Source organism: Mytilus californianus, unplaced genomic scaffold (genome assembly GCF_021869535.1).
Source record: "Mytilus californianus isolate M0D057914Y unplaced genomic scaffold, xbMytCali1.0.p SCAF_9, whole genome shotgun sequence".
NCBI lineage: Eukaryota > Metazoa > Mollusca > Bivalvia > Mytilida > Mytilidae > Mytilus > Mytilus californianus.
The window spans coordinates 90,349,275-90,362,551 of NW_026262745.1; the positions used below are offsets into that span (position 1 = coordinate 90,349,275).

The 13,277-nt window shown below is 32.5% G+C and overlaps 1 protein-coding gene and 1 long non-coding RNA gene across 2 annotated transcripts; both read right to left on the reverse strand.

Moving 5' to 3' along the window:
- Positions 1–4,082: 4,082 nt before the first annotated feature.
- On the reverse strand, positions 4,083–6,353 carry LOC127716034 (uncharacterized). Its single transcript, XR_007988715.1, has 4 exons — positions 5,810–6,353; positions 5,143–5,270; positions 4,661–4,799; positions 4,083–4,156 (listed from the first exon to the last, which is right to left on the reverse strand). It is a non-coding gene; the product is annotated as an uncharacterized LOC127716034 (long non-coding RNA).
- Positions 6,354–9,574: 3,221 nt separating this feature from the next.
- Positions 9,575–12,834, reverse strand: LOC127715996 (uncharacterized). Its single transcript, XM_052222096.1, has 2 exons — positions 11,099–12,834; positions 9,575–10,178 (listed from the first exon to the last, which is right to left on the reverse strand). The coding sequence occupies exons 1-2, from the start codon at positions 12,783–12,785 to the stop codon at positions 9,823–9,825; spliced, it is 2,043 nt and encodes a 680-aa protein (XP_052078056.1). The 5' UTR covers positions 12,786–12,834; the 3' UTR covers positions 9,575–9,822.
- Between the last annotated feature and the right edge of the window lie 443 nt (positions 12,835–13,277).

Below are 13,277 nucleotides of genomic sequence, written 5' to 3' on the forward strand. Positions count from 1 at the left end.
ATCAAGTTCTGTTTCAAGAACGCTCCGCCAAAATTTTAAGAAAAAATCAACGATAGAATTTTTTCTGCAGTTCTGTGTAGACGCAAAAATATTTTCATCTTCTTTATTTCACTTGTATTAAAAGAATTTAGGAGATAAATATTTATATCAACCGTTCACTTGTTACAGCATGCTGATGCCATAGATCAAAGGAACATTTTACAAAAAACCCGGTTAAATTATGACTGTTCGTTCAAAAGTATTGGTACTTTCCTTAAAAGTCCTGATTTTTGAAATTTCAGGGTTTTTCCTTCAAATATGCAAATTTCGAACCAAATTATCTCCAAAAGTAAGTCATGAAGGTATATTTTTCTTTGCATATTTCAAAAGTACACATCGAAATTGACCTTCTACCAAAATTTCAAGAAAAAATCAACGAGGGATCTCTACTGTATGCCCTTAAGGAGGGTGAATAATCAAAATCTAGAGTAATAACACGCCAAAGAAACCAAGTGACAAGTGAAGTTACAAACAGACATAATGAAATCAGATTTAAGAAGAACAATATTTTATCATATCAAAATAAAGCTGACTTAAACATGAAAATATATTAGTTTGTGTTTACACTTACCAAACTAATCGGGACGTGGGAATACTGAATACACAGGGTTAAATAGATCCAGGCGGGTAACGTGTCCATTGTTTTCAGCTTCACTGTGTTTCTGTTTTGTTTTCAACATTTTGTTGCTGATTTCTGGTCCTCGACTTAACCGTTACTGACACCATACTGTTAAGAACGTTGTGTTCGTTTGATTAGCTACCTAACTCTTAATTTTTTGAAACTTTCACGCTGCTTTTTCACGAGGTAGATTTTTTTTCCAAAAACGTGCAAATTTCAACAATACATGTACAAAGATCTTAAATGTTTAAAGTTCTCTTAATACAAGTGCCGTTAACGAAAAATGAACAAATCATTGTGCATACAAGTACATATACCATTAACCAAAATGTTCAGAATATTTGTCCTTTAATATACAGAGAAATGCTTTTAAACATTCAACAACAACAGTATATTGTATTCGTCTGACAGTTCTCGAGATTTCCCTCTGAAGCGGATACGATTGACTCAATAAAACAACAAGATCAAATGTCTCACGTAATCTCAAACATTTAATATATAAGTTGTCGGTTTAAATTTTATGCTGTTTAAGTTTATAGTTTTTGTATCAATTAATAGCAGATCTCTATTACATTCTGTTACAAATTTGCAAATGTTCTAGATAAGAGAGATTCAGAATTCAGCATATTGAAATATATCGTTTTCCGGATTTGTAAACCGTTTTTGACCTTTATATAAATACTTGTGGTTCCTTTGTGTTGTTTGGCAGCCATCTAATAAACGTGTATCCCACGTACCTTTAAATAAGAAAAACCAACAATGCTAAGAATACTTCAAAAATTACTGTTTACCTTTCCACCAACAAGTAAAAATTTGGCACAGCCAACCAGGTGTTCACCGAACCATACATGTATTGAGAGGAGAAGACACAAATGAGTAGCATGCATGAGTATATTTTATTTCAATGGTGCACTTCGAACGCAAGAAACTAATCAAGTGTTTTTCTTTCATTTCCAAGTTGACATTTCTCGGTTCCAACTTAGATAACTATGAGAAATGTAAACTCGGAACTAAGATATGTTAATTTGGAGATGAGAAATGTCAATATGCAGTTTGAAATAAGAAATGTCAAATTACAGTTGGAAATGAGAATTGTCAACTTGCAGTTGGAAATGAGAAATGTCAACTTGCACATGGGAATGAGAAATGTCTAGTTTGAAATGAAAAATCTTAACAACAGAATGTTCATACTGGTTTATCATCATGGGGAAATCATACACTTCAATAAACATTGAAACACAATAGAAAGACAATGAAGCATTGAACATTACAAACCACATTAATATGGAATATAAAGTGAGGTCAACACAATTCTAAAAGATACATTAACTTGTCACATGATCACATGATCAAATGGGAATCTGGACAAATTCATATCTGTTTAAAATTAACAAAATATGGCTAGGGAGGATTCAAGCGTTAGCTAAATTGTGTTAACTCCCCATCAATCGAAAACATAATTTCTTTATATAAAAAAAAGTCAAAAACAGTTTGAATCGCTTCGCGATCGTTTGGCTAGGTTATTATAGTCACTCATTAAAAGACAATTCTTTAAATTCACTCTTCATGGCAAAAATAAAAACAAATTAAAAACCAATTGTTCAGAGAACAACTGACAGTCTTTCTACATAAGATTAGACTGATTGTTTTTGAAAAGAATAAAAACCCACTAAGGGTATGAGAAAAACTATACACCAATTCTAAAGATATATGGTTTCTTTGAACTTGCACTTGAAATATAGGAGATTATAAGCTACTTCTTGTCTAGAAAATTTCACTTGTATATTAAAGAACATTTTATACTGATTTGTAAATCAAATGGTTGCTAGGTACATTTATGTGAAATAAGGGAATCATAAGATACTTCCAGGTTAGAAAAAGTAACTTCCGGTTTTATCTTAAAGGTTATTTTACACCGATTCCAAAAAAATGGTTTCTATGTATTTTTTCTTGTAATAAGGGAGATAATCAACCACTTTCGATTTACAGAAGGTCACATTCGGTTCCAAAAGATAGCTTACTTTACACATATTCCAAAAAATATAATTTCTATGTACTTTTGTTTCAAATAAGAGAGATAATTAGCTACATCCGGTTTACAAAAGGTAATTTCCGGTGTCATTGTATATGTTATTGTATGCTGATTCCAAAAACTTATAGTCTCTAAGTTATTTTCCTTTGAATACGAGTTAACATGGCTACATCCGTTCTGCACAAGGTCACTTCCGGTTGATGTTTTTCAAGGTCATATGTCACCTATCCCTTTGTAAAAGACCCCATGTCTTTATCATGTACCAGTATGAAGCTATAATCAATAAGCCTTACATTTAACCATGTCAGGGCTATAAATCCTGTAAGATATCATCCCATAGCTTTGGACAGTGTCGCTTCGGTTAAAATTGAATTAACAACCAATTGGGAAAAATAAATTCGATTTCTTTTACGGTTGAGAAGAAGATGCACGCACAAGAAAAACAGTGTTTGGGGAAATAGATCTACCAATAAAAAGTTAAACAGAGTGATTTTCAAAAGCGCAATAACTGTTCGATATAATATGCAAAAAATATAAGAAACATCTTGCGAAACCACTTTAGACCGCAAGAAAAGGGTTTGGCGGAAGAAGAAAAAAAATTATAATCAGAACAAATACAATAGGTCTTTCAACAGAAAAGTGGAAAGACCTAACTAGATCAATAGCAGACATAAATATATGTCTCCACTAGGTTTGAGTTGAAGTAGTTTTTTTGCTGATTAACTTCTATTAACTGTAAAAAAACGAGTTTAACGCACATCTTCATTGAAATATTGGTTGTTTCCTAGTATCATTCTACCATAGAATCTTATTAAATTATTGTCCTACACATCCATCCGTATTTCGTCTTGTCCAATTGATTCATCTATATATTAAATACAAAATGAGGGAACAATGAATATTGAAAGCTGAAAACATTTAAAAGATACAAAAAAAAACACCCAAAACCATACATAACTGACCTCGTGCGTTGATTATTTGACTCTTTTAATTTTGAAAAAAAATTGTGAAAATATGCGTATTTAACTTTGGTGTATTGCTTAAGGCAGACGTGGTGTGTGTATCATGTATTAACTATGTCACCCTGTACACATAACATTGATGTTATCTATAGCAGCCAATGGAGTAACAAACACACAACTGACTGAAATACACGATAAGGATCAAAGGACAATTTATGATACAAAAAACTTGATTTCGGTCATGTATTTCTACTGTATCTGCATCTTGTAAACAAACAAATATTTCTCCTAATTTAGATTTAATTATATAAATAACAGGAGATATAGAGACCGCAATAAAAAGAAATATAACAAGCTATCAGATTACTTCATTGATCTTCTTCAATCCTTGTATATTATTAACATGCAGTATTTTCAACAAGCAATCACATTAAAATACTATCATTTTATTTTGATACTGATCTCTGTGTTTTTTCTGCATTTCTCTTTGCGATTACGGTTTGACTGAAAAAGAAAAATTTATGCATAAGAATTTAGAATAGATAAACAAATATCAATGTTCGTCCCCATGCATTAATGACGTGTAGTTTCAGAGTCATCGTATTGGTGTTTGAAGCAACCAGAACGCCTAAAACAGTATTGGCCCCATAATGCAACACAACTTCCGAATTGATCCATTTAATTGTTTTTATTAATCATGTTAATGAAAATACATTTAAAAAATGAACATTATATAAATGGGACTTAAAAGTAAGACACACTAGCTTTACATAAAATATTGGTTGTTTTTTTTTTTTCATTATTAAAATCCGTATTTTAACCTTAAGTCACTTACATCAATGCAGATGATTTGTTCTCCGATTGATAGTTTTCTCATTTAAAATCAGACCATATCCGGACGCACGACATTTTAAAATTGTTATTTCTAATTCCATATTTATATTATATCAATCTATAATATCTTTAATTTTATAACTGATGGACAAACTATTCATTTGATTTAGTTACCTAAATATATCGAGTTTCTATAGCCACCTCCACACATTCGATTCGTTTCACCAGCACAAGCCATGTTACAATCTGATTCTGGTACCCTTGGATACTGTTTGTTTGCTAGTCCATTTCCACAAAGACAATATATGCGATACTAAAATGAAAAACAAATTGTAATGTCTATAGATAATAATTAATACATGTATATGATTTGCACAAAATAAAAAGGAATGAATAGACGTTTTTTAAGGATATGAAAAATAAATGATCATAACTCAACAAAGTGACGTCACAGTGGTAAACACAAAGCACATTTTATATAAACTATATTATTTGGTATCTGTTGTTTTATATATCAGCTTTGCCTCGACCATGTTTGAGTAATAAATATCTACAATAGTATAACCTATTACGATTATAAGCCAATTACAAATGCCTATTTCAAATTACGTATCTGATTATTGAACTTTAAAAGTTTGTTGTGGAATCATATCTACCTGCAAGCCCGTGTATTTATATCCTTTACAATGTTCACGGCATTTAGCCAAGGTTATAGAATTCCCCAAGTCCGATATTTTATATTTGAGATGTCGATTACCGTCATCCTTGTAACATCCAATGTAACCTAATATATAAAGAAAACATTTCTAGAAAACTAATAAAAAAACAAAAACAAAATAAGTCATAATGTTTATTTGGAAACTTCCACTCCCCAATGTTATATTTTTCTATTTCTTTTCGTCGTTAAATCATTACCTAATTGTCAATGTGTGAACTTAACAATATACCATTACAAATCAACATTATAAGATTGTAGTCTTTCCCACTTTTTTCTCACTGTATGTCTGAACGACTATAATCTGTATTGTCGCATTGAACAGATAGATCGATGTTCTAACGAGCTCTATAATTATAGACTATAGACTCGTTAAATAATCACTAGAACAAAGGACGAACAGTGCTATCACGCGCCTATTTGTTAGCAAATAACGTACTTACAATATGAGTTCTTACCGCACTGTTAAAATTTGTATAGTCATTGTGAGTTTTCTTAATGTCAACTTTCAGTTTAAATTACAACTGATATTTGCATCTAAAATAAATTAAGTTCGCGCAATTATCAAAGTTTTGTAAAAAAAAAAGTTTTATCTTATGTATACAAACCATCACTTGCCGGATCAGCCTGTTGTGCAGTTGTTTTAAGCAAACCATTTACCGCCTTACTGAGGTCTGTTAGTCTGGATTCAATTGCAGAAATGCTGTCCCTATTGTGCTTCGAAACTGCCTTTATTTTGTCTAACTGATAATTCCCTTCTTTAATCTAGTTCGAATTGTCTATTAGGAAGCCACTAACTGGTAAGTTTTTCCCTGCATTCAAGGTAATACTGACCGGTTTGTGTTTTCTTAGACTTGCAATTATTGCAAGTTGTAAGAATGCAACAAGAACTACAAAGGTCTTCATTCTGGCAAACGACGTCAACAGTACCAGGAACACTCGATTTTAAAATGATAAAAACATAATATGCATATTGCATGCACAGGTATTGATTAGTTATGCGGCTGTCGTGTGATATGTTATATGTTCACGTGTTGTTTTCATTTTTTTCATGGGTATCATATACAGAGGTATGTAAAATAAAAACAAATCAATGAATCTACGTTGAACATGAAATAATTTTAGCCATTTCCACCCATTTGGACGTAACACGTGAACAACGGCCTTTTAGTGGAAAGTACTCGAAAAAAAATACATTTAAAATGTGTAAAAGAAATTAACCCTTAAGCACCCTTATATACAGTTTTTTGCAAAAACAAATATAAACTTCCTTGTTAAAAATATCAAAATTAGTTCCCTTTCCAATTGAATATGCAACATACGCGATTCGTCTTCATGAGGGATAATTGGCCTTTTTTCGTTGTTTCAGTGTGATTAGGTATGATCAAAGCTTAAGATTATTACTTTTGCACTCGTGTGTGTTTAATTTATAGTTAGCTCATTTAGAATTGGATTTATTCATCGCTTGCCATATATGAATATATCTACCTAAAATTGTTGAAAATTTATGTAAACACGTATAGTCGTATTGCTGTTAAGGTGCTGTCTTATTGACGTGTACTCCCACATTATCACTTCATGTAACAATAAAACAGAGCAAATCACAAAATGCTGTAACAACGATATTTTGCGCATTAGAATTGTATCACATGTTTTGGAAATAATTCCAGAACGAGATTTCCACGAGACTGAAACGTCAGAAGATTACATCCTTAATCATGACCTATCATAATTTCGTTCAAAAATGACAAGGTCCGTATCAAGGAGGACTACCATAATCTAATGCAACTACGTTTTTCGGACGCTATTGAATTATAGGCTCTCATATTTTTTTGTTAGAAAATGACAAAGCCCGTATGTAGGCGTATTTTATCTTTGAAAAAAGGAGGGGAATCATCTAGCTCGAAGCGAACTTTCTGATTTAACAGTCTTTATTTTTATTGTTTGTTTTCAGAGTTTGGTTTGTCCAAACAGCTCGACTGCTACCTTTTATTTACGGTTATAACGATGTGAAATTTGTTTATATTGCCAAGTTTTTATATATTTGTTAAAAAGCATAATAAGAAATATTCACCTACCGCAAATATGTCAGGAGGATTGGAATGATCTTATGCTCTATGTGTCAGTTTTTCAACACTGAAGTCGATACGTGTAGCGTTAAATGAGTCTAAAAATTATATTGGCATACATCAAATCGCATTTTTATGCCCAATTTATGGGCATTGTGTTTTCTGGTCTGTGCGTCCGTTCGTTTGTCTGTCCGTATGTCCCGCTTTAGGTTAAAGTTTTTGGTCGAGGTAGTTTTTGTTGAAGTTGAAGTCCAATCAACTTGAAACCTAGTACACATGTTCCCTAAGATATGATATTTCTAATTGTAATGCCAAATTAGAGTTTTCACCCCAATTTCACGGTCCACTGAACATAGAAAATGATAGTGCAGATGGGGCATCTGTGTACTATGGACACATTCTTGTTTAGTTACAGTTAACGTCAGTGAAGTAAACTATTTATCGTTTACCCTTATTTAAGCAAATAAGGAGTAATGGTAAGGGTCATTATTCAACCCCTTAACTTGCAAAAAGGAAAGATATTCATGATTTTCTGTGTCATGTTCATTCTTCAGATAAATGAACCAGTTATTTGATATTACTTAGTATCGAGAAACTTATTTGCAAAAAAAATCACTTGAGATAACAATATGACATCATAAACATGTCAAAATTGACCAATAACCTTGCATGTTATTGTTTAAAGCTGTAACATTCCTATAATGCTGTATATAATATGTATTCCTGTACACATGACATTGTTGTTATCGATAGCAACGAATGGAGTATCAAACTAACAATAGACTGAATCATATGGTAAGGATCAAGTGACATTTTTGATACAGTAAACTGGATTTCAGTCATGTATTTCTTCTGTAGCTGTATATTGCAATTTGAAAAAAAAATATATGTCTTTCTCTCAATTTAAATTCAAAAGTATGAATAACTGGAGATGTGGGGAAAACGACAAAGGGACAACAACCCAAATACAACAATAACATTAGTTTACGGACAACATATACTTCATTGATCTTCATCAAACTTGTTTATTTACGTTATATGGTAACACGACGAACAAAGGCCTTTTGCCACGATAATACTGATACAATTACATGCAATTCATGTTGAAAGAAAATAACCCTTAAGAACCCTTTCTTGTGACAATTTAAAAAAAAAACAAATGCTTATTCCTTTGTTTTATACAATTATATACCTACTGTTATTTCATTTTGAGTTACCTACCTGATTTGATCTGACTCCATTAATACATTTATACAAAATCTGTAGGCTATGACATATTCATTATTTATCCTCCAACTTACCCTTTCAGTAGGACTGAATATCTTCATTAAGGACTATGGCCAAATTCTCCAGTGTTTGTTTCACTTACTGGGTCAAAATCTCCCTCTGGACATATAATACTAAAGAGTCTTTATCTTAATATACCTAAAACATCCTTGATGTACATTTTTTTTCTCCACAAATAATATTTTCCACTCTATTTGTATTACCTTCATGTTTTTCGTCTATTTATCGAAACATTGTTCACAGTATGCAGACTATGATCTGTACATTATCTATCCTGCGACGTAATTTCGAAGAAAACATAATATAATGTGTGTTTCTTGTGACTTGTTAAGACTCAGGCTTAAGATGCTCTGTTGTGTACGTCATTATGATTTTCTTCGATATTATTTTTTTTCCGATCTTTAACTACACCGCGAAATTTTTTTTTTTTTAAGTTGATTATATATCCCATTTATGATAAATTAATAGGGTTATACGTTTGTACTGTTTTTTCATATAAGATTAACAATTTCTATGGATGGTACATTGTAACTGCTGAACGAAATACAAAAAAATAAGGGCCCAACCAAACCTTAAGTTGCCGACCATACAACATCATAGTCAAACGAGAGAGAAACACATACACAATGTTTACACAAAACTAATATTAAAATTTGAAAAACACGCCCCCCAAAACAACCTAGGGTTACCACAGGTGTTCTGAACGGGTTTTTTAATTCATCTCCCTGGTTGTAACTTGTCTTGAAAGTTATTTTTCGAGTTTGATCTCATGTGACCAGAACGTGATTTTATAGTTTCTTCTCTATATTCTATTTTAGACAAGGGAAGATCTAGACCCTGTTAAAATATATAGGGCATCTGTTTATTGCTGCAAAGGTATGTAGGCCCGTTTTTTGTTATTTGTGTTGTCGGGTTGTTGTATAATTGGCGACCACACTACATATTCCTTTATCTGTTACAGAAAACACTGATATGACAAACATAATCATAGAATATTGCTTTCTTAAAAGCAGTGAATATCAAGATCAATCATGATTTAATCAATTTCGTTTGAAAATAAGAGAAAGTAAAATGAATGAGTTTAACTTTTGTAATGGTCACGTGTCGTTTAATAAGTTACAAAATTATAAACCTGTGACAACATTTTCTGATCTGCATCTTTAAAGTTGAACCAACTTGCAGAACATCAATATGTCTAGTGTGACGATTGGTAAATTTTTATATTACACATTTTCATTGTATTGCCACGTCTTTAGCTTAAATATTCACTTGTCTTCCCGAACGTATATAATGTCATCACCAGGTACATACAACAAAGCCCGCTTCAGTCTGCTTATTTCTTGAATCCTTGTACTCTCATCTGTCATATCTAAATATGTAATATTTTTCAAACAATCAGGAAACTGCTCATCTGACAACGGTTCCAATAAAAGGGGAATGACACAACTATCTTTATCATTAATATGTCGTACTAATGCTCTTTCCATTTCGTTCTCGCACCAAGGGCTCGCAACAAAATTTCTTGTTAGCACAAGGATTATCTTACAGCTTTTTCTGATTGCTTCTGTGATGTTCCTGATTATAGTTTTTCCCGGAACGAAATCCCGGTCCGCAATACAACCTGAAAATGGTTTACACAATTATTACATATATATATGTTGACAAAAAAAGAATGAATTGTCGATGACGTTATACCAAAATCGCATTTAGAATGCGTTACAAACACAAACTTTCTTGTATTGTTCACTTTATTTCTTTCAAAATTTCAATGCCAATGTATCAAAAACAATAACTAGTTCAAAAATTCAAGTATGGAAAAATATTTAGCTCGTGACCGAACAACATTGATAATTAGTTCATTCGTGAAATAATGTCTGGTTCGGTCAATCGTTGAATATTTGTTCTATATTTGAATTCGTGGATTGAAATTTCTATGACTCTTATTTATTTGAGTTAAGTGTTATCAGATACCCAAATTGTATTCACCATCAGATATCTTTGCTGGTTATTATAGACAGGAAATCAATTATTATCATGTTAAATAATAAATTAAATTATAAAATATTTGGGTTTTTTTTTCTAAAATGTTTTTTTGTACTTTAGGGAGCAACCATTTAACTTCAAAAAAGGGGGGTATGGTTCTTTTGTCTGAGTCAGAAAATATTTATTTTTTAGTTTTAGTTGACAATCATTTTTTTTACCAAATTTAACACTAAAAGGTATGGGGAAAACCTGGATTCAGAATAATTTTATGTAATCTGCTTGACCACAATATTTGTTTCATCAAATTGAGGATCAGAATATTTTTGAGGAAAAAACCACCCCCCCCCCCCCCCCCGCCCCCCCTAGATAAAAGTGGTGTATCCAGAATAAACCACGCACCTTCGACAGGAAAACAATCAAACAAAAGACAATTCAGATCGGGACAAAAACGCACCTTGACACGAGCGGAGTTTGAACACACAACAATAGTGTTGACAGGCTAGCGGTAACTGTAGATTAACTACGAGGCTCTTATATCTTTAGAATTCTATAAATTACCTTTAAAAGCTTCGTCTTTGTCTGAAAATTTCTTTTCTAATTCGAAAAGAAGCATATTGATAACCCAGTCACTGTCTCTATTGCTATGAGATATGAAGAAACTGTATTGATATCCTTCGGGTACCTGTTGAGTCTCTAGAGAAATCGGAATAGGTGCTGAAGATTTTTCAAACTCTTCTTCGAGATCTATTTCAATATCGTCTTGTGGAACGACATTTGATATTTGTTCTTTGAACTGTTCAAGCTGCTTCTGTCGTCCTGTATCTAATTTTTTTATTGCCGTGTCACATTGCAAGATTTCTGTAATTATATCTATACCGGTTTGTTTTAACAATTGTTTTACCGTTACCACATCGTGTATAAGTGAACACAAGTCGGAGTAGTCGTTCCTGATCATGTATTCATACACTTCATTCGTATTTGCCTGCTGTTTTTGGCATTTAAGCAGTATGTAAATTATTTCTCGGAGAAGATAGTAGGGTTTGTCACCTCCATTATCCTTGCTTTCAACGCCATATCGTTTTAGAAGATATAAACAGGTAACTTTAAAGTCATGTGTCTTAACATATGAGGATAATGATAACGCTCGTTTCATCCACTCAGCAGCTGTGACGAGTTCATTTAAGTCGTATAAACATGATGCCATTCTTTTGGCAACGTTGTATTCGCTTGGACCTGATAAAACTATTCCGTGTTGCAAATAATCAAGAGCGTAGTGAAGAAACTCTTTATTCTTAACCACATAGGCGCCATATTTGTTGGTAGATGGGAACTTGGCAATCTTCTGACATATTCTTGCCAATATTTCCATATCAATTGCAGATCCCTTTGATTCGAAGCATTGATTTCCATCGCTGAGTGCTGCTTGAAAGTATTGCCAAGACAATTCTCTGTTTGTCGTTAAATGCAAATCGCCTAAACTTTCGGCAACTTGCATACGCGTACTATAAGCGAACCAGTTCATGGTAAAACATTCTGTTGATTTAGTAAGTATTGCTTCAGCCATTTCAAGTCGCTGTCGTTTTTCATGCGAATCTTTCTCTTTCGAAAGATGGAATAAGGCACGTCCATATTTATTCATTACAAATGAATCGGGTATTTTTTTCTGCATGTCATATGCCTTTCCTAATGGTATCATTGGGTCTCTGATATATTTGACAAATGACTCATCTTTAATGAAATCAAAATCTATAGGATTATTTTCAAGTGTCTTGTGCCGTTTTATTAATATATGGCCTATTTGTGCAAGTGATCTTGAAATGTAAGTTCTTTTCTTATCAATGTCATCTGTCATGTTTGCAACATTTAAAAACATTTCAATCGCCTTACAGGTAGCATCCAAGACATCTTTTATTCTATGTTCAGTTCTTTGCCTTTGTAGTGAATCGACATGACGATTCCATGCCTCCCCAATGTAATACGACCATACTATTTTGTATGGATATTTGCTGCAGATGATTTGGGCCCTTTCAAATTGTTGAAGGGCTGTGATTTTGCGAAGAAAGTATTCGTTTGTTCTACTGCATTGGATAGATTGTTCTAAATTACTGATAGTTTGTTTGTTGTGGAAAACACATTTTTGAAGCACTAATCTCCGTTCTTTTTCGCTTCTTTGGTGTTCTGCCTGCAGCAGCTTGTGTGCATCAGTTAATTTGCTGCTTGCAATGTTTTCAATATTAGCTGACATATCGTGCACCAATGCATACCCTTGTTCCAAAAGACAAACAGCTTTATTGACCATGCTTCTTCTTGGGTGCTATTAATGATTTTTTCCATGCGTTGTTTACATCTTTCTGCGTCCGATAGTCTATGCAATCCCTTATAAATCTGTTCTAGATCGGACAATGCGTTTAAATTGTTTTTATTTTCCCTTAGAATATGTTCAAGATTTTCTTTTGCATAACATCGCAATCTTGGTAGTTTTGTTTTCAAAATAGCAATCATATTATTAAGAACATTGTGTACACACTTATGCTCAACTTGCAGTCGTATTTTAAGTGCTTCTATTTCATCATAAATCATTTGGATGTCTAAAACATACATCAGATTAAGATTCAGTCCAAATAATCCTGGTATGATGGTACTATCCATCCTGTTACGTACTAATACTATAGTACACTATTTGCCATAATACTCCTTAATTCTGACTCATCTGTAAAAAAAATTGCCATATAAATTA

Excerpts from the sequence above, each read along its gene's own strand:
- LOC127715996 (XM_052222096.1), bottom strand. The coding sequence starts at position 12,785 with ATGTCAGCTAATATTGAAAACATTGCAAGCAGCAAATTAACTGATGCA. Across the intron at positions 10,179-11,098 it reads CAAAGACGAAGCTTTTAAAG|GTTGTATTGCGGACCGGGAT; the intron begins GTAATTTATAGA and ends AACCATTTTCAG.